This window comes from Rousettus aegyptiacus, unplaced genomic scaffold (genome assembly GCF_014176215.1).
Source record: "Rousettus aegyptiacus isolate mRouAeg1 unplaced genomic scaffold, mRouAeg1.p scaffold_m13_p_5, whole genome shotgun sequence".
Classification (NCBI taxonomy): domain Eukaryota; kingdom Metazoa; phylum Chordata; class Mammalia; order Chiroptera; family Pteropodidae; genus Rousettus; species Rousettus aegyptiacus.
The window spans coordinates 2,141,097-2,162,960 of NW_023416308.1; the positions used below are offsets into that span (position 1 = coordinate 2,141,097).

Genomic DNA, 21,864 nt, shown 5'->3' on the forward strand with positions numbered 1-21,864 from the left:
GTCGAGTGCGCGGAGCCAACACGCGGCCGGGTCCTCCGGGGTCCGCGTCCAGGGCCAGCGCGGAGCCAACACGCGGCCGGGTCCTCCGGGGTCCGCGTCCAGGGCCAGCGCGGAGCCAACATGCAGCCGGGTCCTCCGGGGTCCGCGTCCAGGGCCGGCCTCAGCCGGAGCTCAGCGGGTCCGGAGAGCCGACTGCGGAGCACCGGGAAAAGGGGGTGCAGGCAGCCGCGTGCCGCCCAGATCCGCACCCGTCCGTCTCTGCCCCGCCCGCCACACCGCGGCCGCCCCCACCCCGAACGCAGGTCACCTCTCCATCCGTCTGAACTCCGGGAGCCGGGAGACCCCGCTAGCTTGGGTTAACACACGGATTCGTTCATCCCTTAAAAAACGTTAACTAACTGTCCCAGGCACAGACCCGGGTGCTGGGGACGGCAACGTGGACAGACCTGAGCAGAGCCCTGCTCGCTGCCCACGCCTTCCAGGGGGGAAGACAGACGACACCCCCGAAACCTCGGCCACGGGGGCCACCTGCAGAGAAGGCAAACCAGGGTGCGACATTTCCCCGGAGCCCGCTCCTCACCATCGCGAGGGGCACGATGCCCACGAAGCTCGTCTGGCTGACGAAGATCTCGGCGGCCACCGGCTCGCTCGCGGAAGCCTCCGCTGGGTACTCCACCTGCCACGTGACCTGCTGGGCCCCGGCCAGGCCGCTGCTGTTGTCCACGCCGAAGTCCACTTGTAAGATCTCAGAGAGAGAGCCGTTCGCTCTGGAAAACAAACACACGTTAAGGCTTAGAACCTGAGGCTCCATGGAAAGTCCCGAACGCGGCACATGGCCGCATTCTTCCTGGTCAGGCGGAAGGATGGCGGCCGAGCTCAGCGAGTCCCACGGCAGTGTGCGGCTGTGGAACCCCGCACCGCGCCCTGCACAAACATGGACGTGAAGTGGATCAAAGGCCTGAGCGTAAGCGCTGGAGGAGAGTGTAGGCGCCGACCTCGTGGCCCCGGCGCGGGCAACGCCTTCTCAGACACGGCGTCAAAACCACACACACACACAAGGCGCGTCGAGCTTCGGCAAAAGCCAAAGCTGTGGAGCTTCAAAGGAAACCATCGAAGAAATGCAAAGAGCCCGCGGGGCAGGGGGGAAGACCTCCGCTGAAAGACGAGCGTCCAGAACGTGTACAGAACTTTACGGCTCAACGATTAAAATAAAATATATAATCGGGCAACGTATTTGAATAGATGTTTCTCCAAAGAAGTTACGCCAATGGCAAATTTGTACAGAATTATGCTCAAATTCATCACTCATTCAGAAGATGCAAATCTGAACCATAATGAGATCTCACTTCAAAACATTGGGATGGTTATAATAAAATAATAATAATAAAAAAGACAGACCAAAATACATAGTCAAGAATATGAAGAAATCGTAGCCCTCATGCATTGCTGGCGAAAATGTAGAACAGTGCAGCTGATTTGGAAAACGGTTTGGTTGAAAATTGAACAGTATTACCATGTGACCCAGAAATGTCACTTCTAGGTACATACTCAAGAGAAAGGGAAACGTGTTTCCGTAAAAAGTTGTGCACAAATGTTTATAGCAACCTTCTGTATCACAGCCAAAAAGTCAAAACAACCCAACTGTCCGTCAATTGAAGAACCAACAAATAAACTGCGTTATTCCTACACAAGCAGATATTATTTGGCGATGAAAAATGAAAATACTGACACGACAGGGAAGACCCTTGACGGCATTAGTGTAGGCACGAGAAGTCAGCCACGAAAGACCACGTAACACACGAGTCCATTCGTGTGGACGCCCAGAGCAGGCAAACTCAGAAAGGCAGGGAGCAGGTCAGTGGTCGCCGAGGCCTGGGGGGTGGTGACCGACTGCCCGCTGGGACGATGCCGCCACTTTATAAATATGCTAAAACCCACTGAACTGCGCACTCAAAGAGGACAGACTGTATAACTGGACTTTTTAAGGAAAAAGGCAATGAGGGGAAAAATCAAATTACAAAGGATACGCATGGTATAAAATACTTCGTACAAAAGCGGCCAGCGCTGAAGCAGCGTAACGGTGCACGGCGGAGGCGCCGCGACCCTCGCCCGCAGGGGCGGGGAGGGACGGAGCCGCAGGAGGCGCGTGAGGCCCCCACTGCGTCTGCGACGGCCGCTTTTAATGCGAAGACGTTAGCGCCAAACCGTGAGAGTGACCAGAGCGGGGGGTGCGGGAACGGGCACGTCGCCTTTTCCTCCGACCGCGAAGCGCTCCCCTTGGAGGCAGAGGGCCGCGCGCGCCCTCCCTCTGCTTTGCTCGCCTTTCGTTGAGATCTCAAACGCACTTCTCTGCCGTCAACGCTCCGCGAAACCCCCCGCGACTCCTGGTGCGTCAGCCGGCTCGGCGCCCCACTTCCCAACCGCGGAAAAACGGTATCGTCTTCTTCCTTTTCCATTTTTAAGTATTTCACGGCACCTCGCAGACGGGCACGGGTGACCTGATTTTTGCTTACCGACATTTTCCCAGAGCCGACAACAATGAATCTTGCTAACGAGCGCGTGCGGGGCCCTGTGCTTCCCACTGCCCGGCCCGGGCCGTTCCTCACGCTAACGACCCGGCCTCCCTTCCAGCCCGTTTGGTTTTATCGGCATCACCATGACAAGCCGGAGACAGCGAAGACAATTGCCACGATTAATTTCCCTTCCCTCGGCCTCTCTCCTGCTGGCAACGGCCCCAGAAGCCGTTGCAGGAAATGCCGCGGGCGGCATCTGGCTCCGCCGGCCCCAGCACAGTTTTTGGGGTCCTCCCCTTGTTTCTTCCTGTCGCCGACCTCGAGGAAAACCGTGACATAAAACGACGCGGGGAACGCACGGCCGCTCAGACGTCCTCGGAGGACAGACGGACGCCCGCGGCCGCCGTGAGAAACCGTCGGATCGCGCTAGCCCTGCCGGGGGCTTGCGGGCGACACCCCGGCCGCCCCCGAGGGCAGCTGGGCCCCTGCGTTTTGATTTAGAGCATGACGAGCATGACGGCAATTTCTGAGTCAATAACACAGTCCCGGGACTCGATGCTCAAAATGTATAAAACAAGAAAACTGCGAAACGTGTCCCTTCCACGCCGTCGCCCCGAGCCCTCGGCCGACACCCGGTGCGGCTCGTCTCCTCATCGACCCTCCAGGGACAGTGTCCGCGTCCTCGTGCGCGGCCACATGCGACCCTTGGCCTCCCCATCACACACACGGCGCACACTGTTTGCTCTGTCCTGCCCGTGGAGCGTCTGCTCCCCAACCTGAACCAGCCTCTTTGACGGGCTGGCTGAAGGTGACGGGGATGTTCCCTCCTGTCCCCTGCACGACCTTCGACCTTCGACGCCCACCGTGGTGCCTGGCCCACGGGACGCCCTGTGTGACCGCGTCCGGGGCCTCAGGCCCCGCTGCAGTGTCACGGCCCTGGCTTCCTCCGTGTGACGTGCTGGTCACACTGCCGTCCGTGCCCGCCAGGCCTCTGCCCACTCCCTCCCGACGTGGACCCTGGTCTCCCCCGATGGCACGGAGAACACCGGGCTGCCCCGGGTCCCGCCCCCTGCCCGGCCGCCGGTCAGCCACGGGGGGCGGTGGCTCGGCTCGCTCCGGACAGCCCGCAGGGGGCCGTTTCCGCTTTCCATCCGGAGCTCGAACCCGTCGCCTGTGGCGGTATTAGCGTGATACCCCTCCTCCGCCATTACCATCTGCGACCCACACGCTAATCTTTTCTCAGTTGTGCTAAGAGCATGTAACATGAGAGCCGCCCTCGGAGCGGGTTTTAAGCATCGGGACATCGCGGTAGCTACAGGCGCCACACGCTGCAGCAGATCCGCATGTGTTCGCCCGGCACCCGGTGCCAAAGTCCTGAAGCCGGGTACTGTTACGATGAACTGGACAGGAAGTCAGGACGGCGCATCGCAAACGATGATGATTCTCCGCCTTCTCAAAGGTGGTAAAAATCCACCTCGATTCTGCCGCCCCCAAGCTCAGGGTGTCTCCAAACCATCGGGCACTATTCCAATACCACAAGAGCAAACGAACGAACAAACAAAAATTAAAGACACAGACAGACAGACACCTGGGTTATTCAAAAACAAACCCAAACAGAATCTCTAACCTCACCGACCTTGGAATTACGGAGAGCTAGGGCAAGCCCACAAGGACATGCTGAACGTCTTCTGGAACTCGTCACCTTCTGCGCACCTTGCGGCTTTCCAATGCCTGGCAGAAGCTCGATAGCAGTGATTTGCGGGCTCCGGGAGCCCCGGACTGCGTAAATCTCCGTGAGCGAGGGGCTCGCCTTCGGAAAGCAGGGATTCTCCCGCCACCAACTAATTAAAGCCCAATGACTCCATCACACCTCCTCCCTGGCCCATTGTATTCGGCACGACGGCCTCAAAATCTTTCTTGTTGGCCAATTACTCTAAAGTAACTCGGTCTTGAGTCGACCACGACGAGAAAAGATCATACGCCCCCAACTCCTGACTTCTCCTTTGCTAACTGTACCTATTCACCAGAGACAAAGGCATTTCACTCCTGAAATTCTTTACAGGCATTGAGCCTAAACCTGCCCTGCCATTTTTTGATTGAGAGAGGCTAGTTTGGTGCAGGGGAGCGAGTGTGAACCAGCATCGTGTGTGAAACAAAGGAAAACAGTGGTAAAAAGCTGGATTTCGTTTTTTGGGCCTACCTGGGGCCCAGCCCCTCCACAGCCCTCTGAATCTCACGAGCTGATCCTGCCTCCTCCCAATAAACCCCCTTTTTTTGCTGGGTTTCTGTTCTTCCCAAAGCAGGTCTGAGGTAGACATGTCACCCAGACCTCAGCTACCAAGAGGACCCGGTCTCTCTTTGCAAAAACAAAAGCAACTCAGCCCATTAATGAGAGCAAAACACTTTTATCTACACTTTAAAAGGAAACAAATTAAAAATCCAAAATGCCCACCACTTAAGAATGCTTGAACTTTACCCACTCTAAGACCTCAATAGTTGGTCAATATTAACCACAGTTAGAAAAATAAAAGAGTCCCAGTGCCAAAAACATAACACTTTTGCCTCAGAGTGGGAAAAAATTAAGGGATTTTCTTAAGAAGAATCAGGTGAAGGGCGAGTTAACCATCTCAGCTGAAAGGCTCTTCGGAGCTCTCCCGCAGGAGGAAAGGGGTGACCTGAGCGAGATGGGGTGAGTACGCCCCGTAAGTCAGAATAACTGCCTTACCTGGCTCTCTGTGTGGCTCGGTTCTCTCCCGATAAATTTTTTAAATTATGATAAGATGGGTTTTGAGTTTGAATCTTTTCATAATCCACTCAGACACCTTTCAGTGAAAGTGAAATGGGAGGCACCCTAAAAAGGGGGTGTGTGTCCAGGCCTGATCCCCCCGGTGAGGAGCGCAGCGTTCTGTTTACGGGGAGTACTCGCCTAGGAGAATATGCTGGGTCATATGGTCATTCCATGTTTAGCTTTGGAGAACGTGCCAGACTTGCCCCAGGTTTGACTTTTGAAAATAACCATAACATACGCCTCCAGTTCCAGGCTCCAACGGCAACGGGGACGGGTCTTCCGGGACGCGGAGCAGAGCGAGGGCCAGGCTTACTCGGGGCTCCTGAGCCGCTGGTTCGCGCTCCGGCGGGAAAGACAACGGCAACCACGTGAGCGCAGCAGTGCGTGGATTACTTCGAGCGAGCGATGGTTCCGCGACAGAAACGAAAGCGTCGCTGAGACCGCTGGGTGGGGGAGGGGCTGCGTGAGGGAGGGGAGTCCCCTGGGGGACAACGACCCTGGGAAGCGGTGACTCTGGAAAGCCGAACGCGAGAAAGGAGCCGGGCCCCCGGTTTCAGAGGAAGAGGGAAGAGCTCTCCGGGCAAAGCGAAGAGGAAACGCACGGGCGTGTGCGCGGGTCCCCGGGGCGTCCCCCAGCCCTGAACTGTGTCCCACGGCTCTTCCAGGGCAGCTTCCGTCATCTCCGTTGACTTCCCGTCCCGGGTCCGATACCGCCCTTCACTGTCTGGAAGCAGAGGAACGAGAAAGCGCTCTGTGGAGCCTCTCGTAGACTCACGCTTCCTCCCCTCCCAACGATCGGGCGTCGTCTGAAGATAGGATGCAAGTTAGGATCATAGCCCACCTGTCATTCTGGGCACGGTCTGGCGACATTAACCGAGCTGGTGCTTCCGAGGGGTGCTGATGATACCCTGAGCGGAGCAGGAGCACAGGCGGCGACTCGCGCCCCCGGCAGGGAAGGCGCTCGCTGTCGTGATGAGCGCGCCGCGCCTCGGGTGTGCCCCAGGATCTGGACGTGGACTTGTCAGCGACGGGGTCCTGTGCCCCGGGATCTGGACGTGGACTCATCAGCGACAGGGTCCTGTGCCGCCAGTACACAGTGAAGAGTCTCACAGTCCGGCTCGTGCCATGCCAGACAGCCCTGGGCCTGGCTTCCCTCCGCCCTGAGCCCCGCGGGCCCCGGGAGTCCCGCCCGGCTGGACGGGTCCTGGCCCTTGGCCCTTGGCCCCACGTCTGGTGAACGCGGCCTCCGTATGTTATTGTAATTTTCTCAGGCCAGTTGCTCGGTTCGCTCAGCGGTTCATTGAATTAACCCAGCCTCCTGGAGGGGCGTCTGGTCGACCCGCTAATCGGGACACCTGGCCAAGCCGTGTTCCAGACAAAGGTTTATGTTGACTGGCGAGTGTGCTCGGCGCCCTCTTCAAGTTTAATGGCCCGATCCTGGCCCCGGGTCCAGGCTCCGGTGCCAGCGGAGCCGTCTTCCCGATGGCTCGTGTTCCACGGAGCTGCTGGCGCCCCCGAGGCTACAGTCCTCTTTGATTCGCTCGTCTGTCAGGCCAGCGTCTGTCCGCTCTTTAAAAATGGCTCGGGAGATCCGCGTACGGAAACACGTGGCCGGACGGCGGGCGCCCGGGCCCCGCCCCTCGTCTTGGGCAGCGCGGTTCCTTCGTGGAGTTTCGCGTTCACCCCTTTATACTTGCGCCCCTTCGTTTCTGAGAAGGGGCTTCCATCCCTCCATCTGAGACTCGGCATCACAATACTGACCGAAAGAACACATAATCAAACGACGCTGGAGTCCCGTCCAGACTCGGTGCCACTGCGATCACTCGGGGATCTGCCCAGATGTCACCTTCAAAGGGAGACGCCCCGCCCCCGACCACGAACCCAGAGGTGACCCTCGCCACCAGCCCCGGTCATGGCGCCCGCTGAGCGATTACACTTTGAAGTTATGTTTTTACGTACGTGCCATTTGCCTCTCCGTCCTGGAACGTCTCGGGGGGCCTCGTCGATTCTGTCGCGTGCCCAGCGCCTAGCGGGGGGCTGGTTGTCCTGGGAGCTCCTTTAGTTTTGTCGAATGAATGGCTCTACCTTGGGGGTCGGCGTGGGGGCGGCCGGTTGCGAGGACACTTTGTTCCTTCGCGAGCTCGTCACGTAACTGAACGCCGAGCGCCCGCAGCCCCTCCCCCACCCAGCGGTCTCAGCGACGCTTTCGTTTCTGTCGCAGAACGATCGCTCGCTCGAAGCAATCCACGCACTGCTGCGCTTACGTGGTTGCCGTCGTCTTTCCCGCCGGAGCGCGAACCGGCGGCTCAGGAGCCCCGAGTAAGCCTGGCCCTCGCTCTGCTCCTCGCGCCGACGGCCGTTTCTGGCACACGGTGGGCACTCGGCTGACATCCGGACAGGAGAACGAGCCCGTGCGTCTCACGCTCTCGCGGACCGGGGCCCGGGCACTGAACGCCACGTCCGGCCAGCGCCTCCGGAGCCCCCGCCCCGTCCCACCCGTCACCCCCCGCTGCAGGCTTCACCCTGAGGCCCGCACACCTGTCACCTGCAGCTCTGTGTGACATCTGGGCAGATCCCTGAAGGGAATTCCCAACCTCCGCCTGCCCGTCGCGGCTGACGGCCCCACGGCCCAGGGCGGAGGCAGAGTTAACACCCTCCGGCCCTCAGACACCGACCGGAGACGAGGACCCCGACCAGAAGACGCGTCCCCACAGCCCGCTCAGGACCCCAGCAGGGATCCTTCCCTGAGGAGACACTTTCAGCCCGTGTCGCCTGCCCCCAGGGCCCAGCAGAGAAGCGCGCGTCGGCGAGCGGCTGGAGATCGGAAGGCAGCTCTAACCGACGTGGTGTGGGGCTTCGCCCCGGGGACGTCCCAGAAGGGCGCGCGGCCTCGTGTTCACGGAACAAGCCTCTTCGTCCTGCCCCGTGTCCGGCTGGGCGCTCTGCCCGACAGGCCGGCAAAACCGCGGCCAGATTCGGTCTGCGACGGAAGGGCTAACGGATGTGGCCTGCGAAGCCAAGGACGCCTGCGGTCTGGCCCGCGACGGACGGCAAACGGGTGTCCATCCCCGGTCCACTGCACGTCGCCACACTCCCAGACCGGTCGCCTGAGGCAGAGTTCCAGAAGGTCCCGCCGCAGTAAGGAAATGCTCTGGCCTGAAGTCACATGCGCCTTCTGTTCACGGCGGCCGGAACCGTTGCATGGCCGGGCCCGACCACGAGGGGCCGGACGAAGGACAGGACCTCACGCCTCCACATCACCTTTTCTTCCCAAAGAATCCCACACACCCTTGAAAACAGCCCATCCCAGGGGACCATGTGTGGAGACGATCGGTCCAAGGGCCTTTTAAGGAAACTCAGAAAATAAGAAGGAATAAAGACGCCCTTACCAAAAAAATCACACACACACACACACACACACACACACACACACACACTCTCTCTCCCTCTCTCTCTCTCTCTCTCTCTGATTAGTATTTTTTCTTATTCAAACCTCCAGGCGCCAACATCTCCTTGCGAATTTCTCTCAACCCCTTTAAAAGCCCACATGCCTCCCTGGGCTGGGCAGCCTTTCAAAGCTGATTCGCGTTGGTGGCCAGGCCCACGCTGCGGTCCCCCCCGACGTCCCTGGGGACAGGCCCCCGGTCGGCCCCGTGCTCCCTCCGAGCGGCCCCCGGCCCCCGAGGCGGCCTTTGCCGCGTGACGTCCCTGGGGACAGGCCCCCGGTCGGCCCTGTGCTCCCTCCGAGCGGCCCCCGGCCCCCGAGGCGGCCTTCACCGCGTGTGTTTTCCGCGTCTCAGCATTCTCCTCCTCCCTCCCTTTCCTCTCCCCCTCATCATGTCTCGATTCTGTCCCCTTCGACCTCCCTCTACCCCACGGTCCCCACTCCTGAAATGTGTGGTGGCCTCCCCTTCCCCCACAGCCAATTAGGAATCGCTCCAGGGTCCCCTTGACTCATCAATGGCTGTTTGTTGCCTTCTGTTAAACTCAAACGGGCTTATTTCTTCTTTTCATACACAGAGCACCTTCTGTTCAGACCGCTGGAGGGTCTTGGCTGCTGAGGTGTATTTTAAGTTTTTAATGAGTCCAATTCAACGTAGACTCATTGAAAGTTCTCTTATTTGCTTCACAGAGGCGGAAAAAAAAAAAAGGTATCAGCGCATAGCATTTAAAATCGCACTCCTTAACCTAGAGATATTTCACAGTTTCTGTCGTGATTGAAAACAAGCATCAAAGGAGACGCCGCGTCCACTCCTTAAAGAGGAAAAATGGCAAAGGAAACAGGAAAGGAGCTGGACGCCAAGCAAACCGACCGAGACGCCTAACGAGATCACCCAGAATGCAACGGTCCCTGTCTCTTTAAAACTATGTTTATAAATGTTTTCCTACGAGACAAATAAGCAGATTTCTAGATGACAGAAATGTTTTCTCTTTTAGGCTTTCAGCAAGATGTTTGCTATCACAGCTCTGTCTTCGCAAACGCCTCTGGGAAAGGCCTCGAACATCGCCAAGGAGGCCAAGCTAAGTGCTGGCTCTTGGTTTCGAAACAGACGGAGTGCTCGGCCCGTCGCCTTCACACCCTGCGGGACGGCGGGGTGAGCAGGAACGTCGCGCACGCTGGCACATGCACACACGCACACGCGCACACACAGGGGAGGAGAGGCCGCGGGTCCCAAGCCAGTCGCCCGTTCTGAGCTATCGTGTCCTCTTAGACACCAGATCGAAGTCGGGCCGCCGCGCTGCTAACTGCGAGGCTGTCACGATGACAGCCCTGCCGCCTATTCTGGAAACGGGACCTTGGCGTCCTGACGGGGCCCCGTTGGCTGAGGTGGGTCTGAGCCGAGGCCGCGGTCTCTGCGCAGACGAGCCTGCCGTGAAAGCGCCATTCAGCTCCCCCGAGCCACGTGCAGAAGCCGAACAAGAGCGGATTCAGCAAGGACAAGAGACGGCTTCTGTCGGGCCTGGCCCCGTTCCTAGGGAAGGGGATTAGGACAAGCTGCCCAAACAGAAATTAACAAGACAGGGACAACCCAAGAGGGCAGTGTGGCCGGCCATGGCACAGAGACAAGCGGGGCTGGCACACACGAGCCTGAGAACTCCTGCACTCTCCGGGGCTCGGGGACGGTCACCTGCCCCCACGAGCTGGCAGGGTGCAAGAAACCAGCGTGGACTTGCGACAGAGACGAACAGAGGGCACGGCATGAAGTGTCGCTCACCCGTGATTCATGCCGCTCCGCGGCGAGTCCCGAAACAGACTAATCGCGTGCTGCGTGTGGCCTTTGGGAAATAACTACGCTAGAGAGAATTTTCAGTATTTTCTTTTTTATACCCCTGGTTTTCAAGGGATAATTTACTCTCAAGCCAAAGGTCGTCAGAGCCCTGATACGGATCTTGTAAAAGATTAAATTTCATCATGATGGCATCATAAAAACAGGCGAGCTGGAAAAAAGATTCAGAGACTGCAGAAGGATGGCTCTCGTTTTGAGGCCGAGGAGGTCGGGGCCCAGAGAGGGAAATGTCTGTGCGCGGACAGACACGCGGCAAGCCACGTTCCCGTGCACCTGCCCCCATGCGGGACCCGGGCCCCCTGCCGCTTCACACTGAGGCCTCTTCCCATCTTCATCGGGGGCAGAAAAAGCTAGAAAGGAGGGCGAGAGATGCGACAGGAAAAGCAACTCCTTTTGCAGCCTACAAAAAGGTCACCGAGTACGCTCATTTAAAATTCATCCCACAAGATGAGAAAGTAAAATGCAAACTGAAAAAGCTCAGGGAATGTGAACGAACCAAACACACACACGCACACACACGCACACACGCGTGCACACACATGCACACGCGCGCACACACACACACACACCTAACGCTGGATTTTGTATCTGTACTAGTCACTGAGATGCCAATAAATAAATAAACAAACAAACAGTATTATTGGGAAAATTATAGGAGACAAGGTTCAGGATCTCGGTGTAAGAGATAAAATGCAGAGTCATAGAATACATGATTGATCACTTGACTGCCATACGATTTTAAACGTGTGAGACAAAAGACTCCATAAAAAGTGAGGGACAGTGATGAACGAAAGACGACATGTGATACGGACACAAAGAATTCAGTCCAAACTATATAATGACAACCTATCGATCAATAAAGAAAAATCAACTCAAAGCCAAAAGATAAGAAAAAGAATTCGACAGTAAAGGAAATACAAATGGCCAATAAATATAGGGAAAAATGCTCGATGCTGCTCACAGTCAGAGAGCTGAGAATCAGGACAATGAGGATACATTACTGTCACCTGTCGAACTGGCTACATTTAAAAGCCTGCGCACAGCATCGAGCGCCGTATACAGTATCAAACACCCAGAAGCAGAGCTCTCACCCGGCGCTGGGCGGCACCGCTGAGCACAGCCGTTTCTGAAAACAACCGGCTGCTTCAAAACATTTAAAACACGCAAACCCTATGACTTAGCATTTTCGATTCTTGGAGACGTTTCTAGGAAAGTACTTACGCACGTCCGCAAGGAGACATGTGCAAATATGATTGACGCACCGTTACGAGAAACAGTAAAAATTCATAAACCAACTCGACGACCCGCGACGCAGGAGCCGTCACGGACGCCACGGTCTAGCCCCGCGACTGGCTCTTTCACAGCACTGAGAACAGTCGAGTGGGAGACACCTGCGCCCTGTTCCCCGCAGCGCGATTCGCAGCGGCCGATACGCGGAAGCGACCTGGACATCCACCAGCGGCTGAGTGCACAGGGGGAAGCGGTGAGCGCACGCAATGCGGTACCAGCCGTGGAACGGAAAGCGCCGTTTGCGCCATGGACGGACCTCGAGGGCGTTTTGCTAAGTGAAGTCAGTCAGACAGAGAAAGACAAATACTGTGTGAATCGCTTCTAGGTGGAATCTAAAAACCAAACAACAGACCAACCTCCCAGATACGGAGAACAGATCAGTGGTCACCAAGGTAGGGGGTGGGGGCAGTGGGTGACGGAGACCAAAAGTAAGCGCATCCGGTTGTGAAACAAAGATGCCCAGGGGACAGACTGTGCAGCTCGGTGACTGCAGTTGATAACACGGTTCCCCATGTCTGAAAGCCGCTAAGAGAGCAGATCGCGAAAGTTCTCATCACAAGAAAAAAACGTTTGTAACCACGTACAGTGAAGGATGATACCCGGGCTGATTGCGATGACCGTTTCATAATGGAGACAAATACTGAACCATTATGCCGTACACTTGAAACTAATTGAAACTTATGTGTCCATTACATCTTAACCAAAAAAAAATGTATCGAGGCGAGAGACCTTTGCTTTGGGCAACGGCTGCCTGGATGGTCCCAGCCAGCTCTCCTGCTAAGGATGCGAGAAAAGCCAGTCAAGACATAGGGAAGATTTATGGAAGACATCGGAAAACAAAAACAAAACAAAACAAAACAAAAACAAAAAGGTGAAGACTTGGGGTAGGGCCAGAATCCAGGAGGTGGCCCGGGACGAGAAGCCTGGACGTGAGCGCTGCTTTATCCCCGTGGGCATCCGTCCACATCAGACGGGGCAGTGAAGGGGCCGGGGGCTCCTGGCGGCCTCCCAGGGGTGAGGGCGGACACTGGGGTTCGGAGCGCACGAAGCGGCGAGGCCGAGAGAACCCGTGCGCATGCACGTGCGCTCACAAACACGCGCGCACGCGCACACGCGCACCACAGAATTGTCTGGGAAAGCCCAAGGCCACGTCATGGGGAAAAGACTGGGTGAGGAATGGGCTATGGCACCATTTTTTTCAAATCGTGTCGGTTCCTGGAAGTGGCTTAAGGTGATCTGCGTTTACACCGGCATCCTAGAACGCCGGTGGCCCTCGGCCACCTACAAAAGCAAATGTAAAGCCCCTTGGAGAAAGGGGACGTCATCTCAGGACTCGATTCCACCAACATTTCTGAGAACACAGAGTCCGGCGCATAACGAAAAATAACCAGACACATGAGGAGACGAGAAAATGGGAACCGTCAAAGCGTGGCTATTCAAAACAACAGAAACAGACCCTCGGGGGGTGCGGCGCTGGCATTCTCAGGCAGTCCTGGGTTTCCTTTTTAGTAGTCAGACACTTTATTTGGAAATAATGTCAAATATACAGAAAAGCTGCAAGAATAAGAACAGTATAAAGAACAGCCAGATTCACTTTCATTCACTGTCTGTCTGTTTTTGCTTTTTATCCGGATTCATCTATCAACACTTCACCCTGTTTGCTCTACGGTTTGCACTGTGGCTCGCTCGCTCTCAAGTATACGTGGTCTCTCTCCCTCAAACCTCCCTGATAAATTGTAGGCCTAAGCATACAATCTAAACTATAAACCTACTGCAAGGAAAAATAGTGCAAAACCTTTGTGACTTTGGGTAGGGTAAAAAAAAAAAATGACACAAAGATCATGAATTATACAATGAAAAACTGATACGCTGCATCTTCGCAAATTTAAAACTTTTGTTCTTCAAAAGGCGTTGGTAAGAAAATGAAAAGGGAAGCCAGACTAGAAGAAAATGCTTGCAAAATATGAATCTAATAAGAGACTAGCATCCGGAATATATATATATATATATATATATATATATATATATATATATACGCGTATAACTTAATTAGAAAACAGTCAGCCTGATTTCTTTAAATGGACAAAAGAGTCGAATGCACATTCCGACTAAGAGGATATATGAATGGCAAATAAGCACAGGAAAAGATGCTTAAAACGTTTAGTTATTAGGGGAGCACAAGTAAAACCACGACAGATACCCCCGTGTAGTCACCAGGGTCTCTAAAATTAAACACTGACGACAGCAGACGTTGACGAGGCTGAGGAGCAACTGAAACTCTTCTGAGCTGCTGTGGCCGTGTTAAACGACAGGATCGTTCTGCGACACAACTTGGAAGTTTCTTACCAAGTAAACACGTAATTGCCACACGGCCCAGTGATACCTCTCCCGGGTGTTTAACCGCGCGAGATGTCAACGCACGTCCACACAATGATTTGTGTGAGAGTTCATGCCAGCTGTAGGCCTCCTGGCACGAAACAGGACACGGTCTCGACATCCGTGAACACGCCAACAGGTAACAAGTCTATCTGTACAACAGAACGCTGCTGGGCCCCGGGGGAGGAAGGAAGGACCGATACGCACAGCATCGAGGGTAAACGCCAGAACGGTACGCTGAGCAAAAGACGCCGGACACCTCTCTCGTCTCTGCTGAACTCTGAAAAGGCCAATCGCCACTGCAGAGATGGAAAGCAGGTCAGTGGTTGCCAGGGAGCCAGGGAGGGGGAGGTCGGCTGGGATAGCGCTCGAGGAAACCTGCGGTTGCCATGGCAATGGTATGCATCTTCCTAGTGGTGCTGATTGGGCACATGAAACTGTGTGTCAAAACTCATCAAAACGTATATTCAAAGTGGGTGTGTTTTACTGTATCGAAGTAGTACCTCAAGAATTTTTTTATTTTTAAAAAAGCAGCCACAGAAAAAAAGAATGATTACCTGGAAAGTAAAGAGTTAGACTCATGGGAACTGCTCAACACAAACAAAGGATTATATTTACCTATAGCAAATGCTACTAAAAAAAAAAGTGCTAATCAAAGCAGAATTAAAGTGATCCCATCACTAGTGAAGCTCTTGGTAACATCAATTCTACTCATAAGGCCTTTCAACTGATTAGACCAGGCCCACCACTTTAGCTACGATAATCTCCTTTGCTTAAAGTCAACTGATTATGAATATTAATCGCATCTACGCCATACCTCACGGCAACACCTAGATCAGCATTTGATTGAATAACCTGGGACTATCGCCTAGCCAAGTCAACGCATGAAACTAATCATCGCAAGTATTAGCTGGTAGTTTTTAAGAAGCAATTTCCCAAAATATGTAATAAGCCTTTAAAAATACCAATAACCAGTACCATTACTTCTGAAAATGTACCTAAGAAAATGATGTCAAAGACAAAGATTCGAGTATTATTTAATACAGCAAAATATTGAGAACTGCCTAACTGGTCCCATTAGGGAAATTAAGTAAAGTATATAACATTCATATGAAGAAATAATGAGGAACTATCGAAAGGCTTACAAAAAGTTTGCAATTACCTCTGTAAATGCCTGTGATAAAATATTAAGCCCCTGAAAAGCGGGAGGGAACATTTTTTCTAGAGAACATAATAAATTCCGAGAATAAGAACACTGAGTGGGAGCAGACGCGTTCGCAGTGGTTCTTTATACTCCGTTCTGCAATTTGTCAACAATGACTTTGCATCGCTTTTGAAATCATACAGAACAAACTAAAGAAGACCGTTCCATGGAAACCAGGAAGCTGAGACCTCGTCCCAACGGTCAGGAGTTTGTTGTCCTATTACAGACCCCAGGTCTTTTGTACGAGGATGAGGACAAAGGCCTAGACCCATCTTTAAGAGAAAGGGGAGGACCGGTCGTGAAGAAATGACACTTCTGTCAACCCAGCAGACACTCCCAAGTAGACACGACGTTTCCCAGCCATGGTGCAGGCAACTTTAATAAATTACCGCAGGAAGAAAGCATGCTTCCGCCAGCCTCGCCCTCCCCGACTCGGCTCAATCTCACGACGCACAATTGCCTTCTATTCTATTGTCACTGAAGCACTGGCGGCAACAAATAGAATAAAGACTATCATTGTTAACAGACGTTCTTTAAAAACAAACATTTTTCTTACAGTTACAGTGGGTTATTTAGCTCCAATGGCATCTGTCAACAATGAAAAATGTGGCCGCCATAGCGATAACTCCGCTTCGGTTGAAAATGCTTCATTTTCCATCTCTGTTTAAGGTAAATTTACTTTCACTCTTGAGGAAGAACTGTTACCGAGAAAACAGAGTGGAAAACGTTCACCGACCTGACAGTGATCCAGCTCCTGACAGCTCTCTGAAAGGATGTAGGTGGGGGTCCCAGGGCTGCCCCTTGGGAGACCCTCGGGGACTGCAGGTGACCAGGGAGGCCGTGGAACCGGCACTCCCCAACCCCAGGCGGACGCGGGTCCCTGGAACACTCCACGGAGCGTCCTGGGTCTCAGTGCGACCTCTCAGCAGGAGAGGTCCCCACGAGGTGCTGACGGTGGGTGACGATCTGAATGTACCCCTAGACAAGGAGAACCTGGAGAGCTGCCCCGACACCCCGTCTACCTCCTCACACCTCAGCAGGGTCGGCTCGTGTCTGTGAGTCAATGGCTGGAGACAGGGCCCCTCCGATCCCCAGGTCATCTTCACTCGGCCCACTCGACTTAGACTAGTATCTGGAGATGCCACACAAAGACTGGCTTGTCTGTGTGTCCGAAACTCAACTCCCCTGGGAGGACCGATTACGATTGTACACACGATGACCAACGGTGCCACAGAGACGCCCCCTCCCGTGGTCCCAGCTCCGGCAGGGTGCAGCCCCCTACGGGGCCCTCAGTCCTAGCTCCGACGGAGGACATCGCTTCTCTCTCGTTGGGGAGGCCATTTACTGCGGGCTGACCATCCCTGGCACTTTGGATGAATTCCTCTTCCCCACGTCACAGAGGACAAAGCAAGGAACGGAAGGACTGAGCCCACCGTCTGAGGTCACACAACAGGGCCTGGTTTTGAACCTGGATCTGACGCCAAAAGCCGCAGTTTCCAAGGCCCGCAGCATTTTGCTCCCTGCGCGGGGTTCGGACAGATCAGAACCCTCCCCCCGGGGCGCCGGTCAGATCCGAGTCCCCCGCCCAGGCGCCGTGACTGACCGGGAAGCCGCTGCTTCCCCCTACCAGACAGCCCCCCTCGCTCTCCCCAAGGCGGTGAAGGGCTCGAACAGCGATTCCACCGCAATTTCCCTCCCGAACGCCCCCTAAGCCTCTCTTCTCTGCTCCTTAATAAATCCCGGCCGAGGCCTCCGGCACGGCTACTGCCTGATTTGCGGGCGCCTTTGATACGGGCAAAACTGGAATCCGAAAGAGTTTCTGGGGGAGAGAGGCAAAACGGACCTTGAAATTCTCCTCCAGGATCCATTTTCATTCGCCTAATTGGCTATTTGGGTTTAAGAAATATGGTTTTAGAGGGAAAAAAATCTTCAAAACCACCACACTTGGAGTCGCCTTCGAGGCGGTCAGCAAGGCCGGGCTAGCTTTTATACTTTGCTTCATTTCATCCCCGGGGTGGGGGCTGCAAGGAACCCCCACTTCACAGAGTCTGTCATGTGATCGATCTGCTGTCGGGGTGGAGACGGGGAGGGGCCACCGCGGAGCCCAGCCGCCCTCGCACCCGGGCTGCGGCCCCCCGAAAGCCCCTTGCCCGGGGTCCCGAGAGCCTTTCCAGGCGGCGCCGGGCCGCTCCGGCCTCGGCCCAGGGGCAGGTGGGGCGTGCGGGCCGCCCACACCTGAAGGACCGGCGGACGTGCTCGGGGAGTGAGCGCGTCGCCCCGCACGTGTGACTCACGCGAGCGCGGGTCCCAGGAGCAGCCCTGCTCCTCCGCACGGCGGGAGAAAGCCTGCGGGGGTGCGCGGCGTTGCCCGCGCCGCCTCGTCCCTGTGCGCTCGTCACAGAGCCAGGACGGCGGATTCCTGACGGGTCCTCTGCATCGCGTCCCCCGCGTGGTCATCTGTCGCCTGCAGAGTCTTCAGCTACGGAGACGCGAGCTTTCGCGTGCCTCCCGAAACCCACCCCTCTCTGTCTGTTCACGTGGCGGGATCCGAGCACCGTGAGTTCAGGAAACACTTCCAGCCACGCCCTCTGTGCGGGGCGCTGCTGAAACCACTTCACGCAGATAAAACACTGCAATCCCACGACAGCCCTATCGGGCAGACCCAAAACTTTCCTTATTTCAAGGTTGAAGGAACGGAGGCACGAGTTTAAGTGACTCGTTCGAGGTCACACAGGTAGTAAGCGGCATCGCCGAGAGACACTTCTACACGAAAAACCCCGCCGTGTGCTGAACGATAAACGCCAGCCGCCAGCCGAGCCCTCCACAGCAAGAAAAACACACGTGGTCTTCGTCCCCACTTCCGGTACGCATCCCTCCAACCTCGGGATTTCTTAGGGAAGTCAAGGTGTCGTCTTAGTCAATAGGGGACTCCCATAAAGCCCCAAGGACGGGGGGCTGGCTGCCAGGACGTGAACCATGTGATTCGAGGGCTGGGCCTTTCAGTCCCCGGGGAAGGGAGAGAAGGGGCTGGAGTTCGAATCAATCGCTAATGGCCAATGATTTTCAATCAATCGTGCCTGTCAAGAAGCCGCCATGAAAACCCCCACGAGGCCAGGGTTCGGAGAGCTCCCAGGCTGGCGAATGCGTGGATGCTCGAGGAGCAGCGTGCCGAGGGAGGGCGTGGGGACCCCGCGCTCCTCCATCCGCCGCTTCCTCGGTTACGGCCCCCGTGACACGCTGCAGACTGAGTAGGCGACGTGCTCCTCCGAGTTCTCCAAGACGCTCCAGCAAATTCATCGACCGCGAGGAGAGTGAGGAGCGTCGTGGGAACCTTCGATCTGCAGCGGGCCGGTCAGGAGCCTGGGCGACAGCCCGCATGGGTGACTGGCATCGGAAGTCGGGGGCAGGGGTGCTGAGGGGTCTGACACATCTCCAGAGATGCCCGGAACGTATATTTTTAAGTGAAAGGTCCTGATTTTCTTAAAGTTGGCCCAAATTGAAGGGAAAAAAAAGAAGACACTCTTCGAGTCAAACAAAACCGAGTTGCGGACTGCCAATGTGCCACCTGGACACGAGACGGTCCAGCTCGGCCGACGCTGGGGAGTGGCCGTGCTTGTGTTTCGACGGCTCGGGGGACAGACAAAAGCGTCCGTGCTCACGGACAAGAGCGCGGCCGTTCATCGAGGGGGCGACGCGAGGCCCCTTCATTAGCCGGGACACCGGCGCGCCCCGGCGAGTCGCTCCGCGTCAAAACGCATTGAATCCATCCCGGTTGTTTGTATTTTCCGAACGCGATGAAACACCATTTTCTCTCCCTTTACGGGGAGACCCGAGTGACGGAGGGACAGCCGATCCGTCAGCTCATCTGGTGCTGTCTGGCGACAGCGTTTTGCATTCATTATTTCCCACTTAAGTCATTCTTTTAAAAAGAGGAAGAACTTAATTCCGCCTCCTGACAGCAGGGGAATTAAATGGCGTGTCTTTGAGACGGGCACCTCTCCCAGCAAAACGCCAACAGCAGATCCCTAAAATCGAGCCAGGAGAACGTCGGCCCAGGGTCAGAGACAGCAGGACTGGCTGCTGGGGAACGCGGAAGGTCAGGGAGCCTCCGCCCGCCAACACACACTCGCCAGCTGGCACGTGCGATTCGGCAGCAGCAGGTAAAGCCTTGCTCGCCCAGGCGACAGCCCCGCTGCTGTGACGACCTCGAAGGCGGGCGCCCCCTCTTACCGCTCAGGCCCCCCGCAAGAAGCAGATTTTTCATGGCAGCTCAGAAAAACTCCACCTACGAAAGGCGCCGACGTCTCAGGAAATCGTCCTCCTTATTATATGCTAGAGACGCTGGTATTTGCTGGTCTGAGCGCGTCTATTCAAGTCCCCTCTTTTGATGTGTGTCATGACGCGCCGAAGGGTCGCGACCCTCCACGTAAAAACCCCCATCCCAGCGGAACTCGAGCAAACATTTAAGACGGCATGTACGAAAACGAACACTAAGACCTGTAAGAGCAAAAAAAAAAAAAAAAAGTGAATGACATTCATCTATCAACAGAAGAATGAGTAAGTAAGTTATGGAGTTTCTCCAGCATGGAGCGTCATTCACCACGGGGAATGAAAGAACTGGAGCTTCGTGTACGGACAGGGTCTGATTTAGGAAACGCTGTGCTGAGCCAAAACGGCGCGCCGCGGGACGCGTCTGAGAGCACAAAGCCGTCTCTGTGGCTCGAGAGCCCCGAGGCAGAGCCCGCGCGGAGGCACCTGTCTTCGCTCGGGCTGCGGGAACGCCACACACTGGGGGGCTCACAAACGCCAGACTGTTATCCCTCGCAGCTCCGGGGGCTGGATGCCAGGGTCACCGAGCCGGCAGACTCTGTGTCTGCTGAGACTCACTTCCTCCCACAGACTCCGCCTCCAAGGACCATGCCGCCTTGAGGGGCGGGATTTCGGCATAGGAATTTGGGGGACACAAACGTTCAGATCACAGCAGCATCCACGTAGTAAAATTAAACCAACATTCGTCAGAGGGATAAGCACTTAATTCAGGACAGGGGTTCGCTCTCAGGAGGGAGGAGGGGGAAGGCGGCGGGCAGAACATAGTTTGCTTTTTGCTTTTGTGTTTTTCAGCTCCGAGCCAGTTTGGGAAGCGCCCACCGGAGACAAAGCAGCGTGCCGGACGCGTGGGTGTGGGTCACGACAGCCCCCGCATCTGAAAGCAGGCGGATCGAGGTCAACATCAGTGACGAGTCCCGCTGGCAGTCCGTGCCCTTGACGCGACGGGATAAAGATGGCACTTTCCCCCAAAACATAACCCGGTTTAACCGAGAGGGAGGCATCGGGCCACCTGCAGTAGGGGGACAGCCACACAGCCCCTGACCAGCCCCCCTCAACTCCGTCCAGCTCTCCAAAAATAAGGAAAGTCTGAGAAATGCCACGGCCAGGAGGAGCCGAGGGAGACGTGACAACTAATTTAACGTCGTGTCCTTGACAGATCCGGGACAAAGAAGAAAAAGGACGTTAGGTAAAAACGAAAGAAATCGGAAGTATCGTAGAGCCTTCTGGTAGAGAGAGGGACATCGTCGGGGCTGGGAGGCTGAATGTCCCCCACCTCTACCCCCCGCCTCTGCCCCCGCCATGAATGGCACCAAGCTGCCCAAACAGCCACGTCCACTCGGGCTGCAAACTGCTACGGTCGGCAGAATACAGAACCATTTTCCGCCGGGACCTATGGAAAGCGAGGTACGTCGCTGGCCACTGAGCTGGATAAATCCAGATAAAAGGTCCTTTCCAAAGACAGAGAGGCTCCTTCCCACGCAGAAGGAGGGCTGGGCAGCCTGGCCCTGGCACGTGAGCCCGAGGGCTCGGTGCGGGATGCGCAGCCTCGCGAGGCGGCTTGCGTGAAATGAACACTCACGGACCTCGAGGAATGCCCTCCGGGGGCCCGCGAGGAACGACGCCGCGGACATGGAGACAGACGGCCCCTCAGAGGTGCGTTGGATCGCTTCCGTCAAAGGCTCGCCCTGGATCAGGGGCAGGTTTCAGGGTTCTGTGGTCGCTTTGGCCATCGACATTATGTCGTAATCACGAATATGTCAGAAACATGAAGCACGTCCACGTGATGACACGTAAATGAAACGGCGTAATGGGGTGGCTGGGGTTTCTCACAAACGGCGACATCAAGGCCAAGGAGAGCAACGTCCCCGTCAGCGTCGACTTCACGGCTGCCCCGCGAGCGCCATCGCCACCCGTCAAGGCGCCGCCGTAAAGTCCCCGCGCCGGCCAACCGTCGCAAAGAAAGCCTCCCGCCTCCCTCGACTCCGTTTTTGCCCGCGCGAGGGAACGACAAGCCTTAACCCCCACGGCAGAGAGAAAACCTACCCTCGGGAAGGAAGGGGCTGTGTCAGCATCTGA

At 55.8% G+C, this 21,864-nt stretch overlaps 1 protein-coding gene across 1 annotated transcript in view; it reads right to left on the minus strand.

Moving 5' to 3' along the window:
* TMEM132B (transmembrane protein 132B) overlaps positions 1-21,864 on the minus strand; it is a 185,868-nt gene that overhangs the window by 21,804 nt on the left and 142,200 nt on the right. Inside the window, exon 4 of the mRNA XM_036220934.1 lies at positions 581-767. Coding sequence (XP_036076827.1) covers positions 581-767 — 187 coding nt within the window. The remainder of the gene's footprint in view (positions 1-580; positions 768-21,864) is intronic.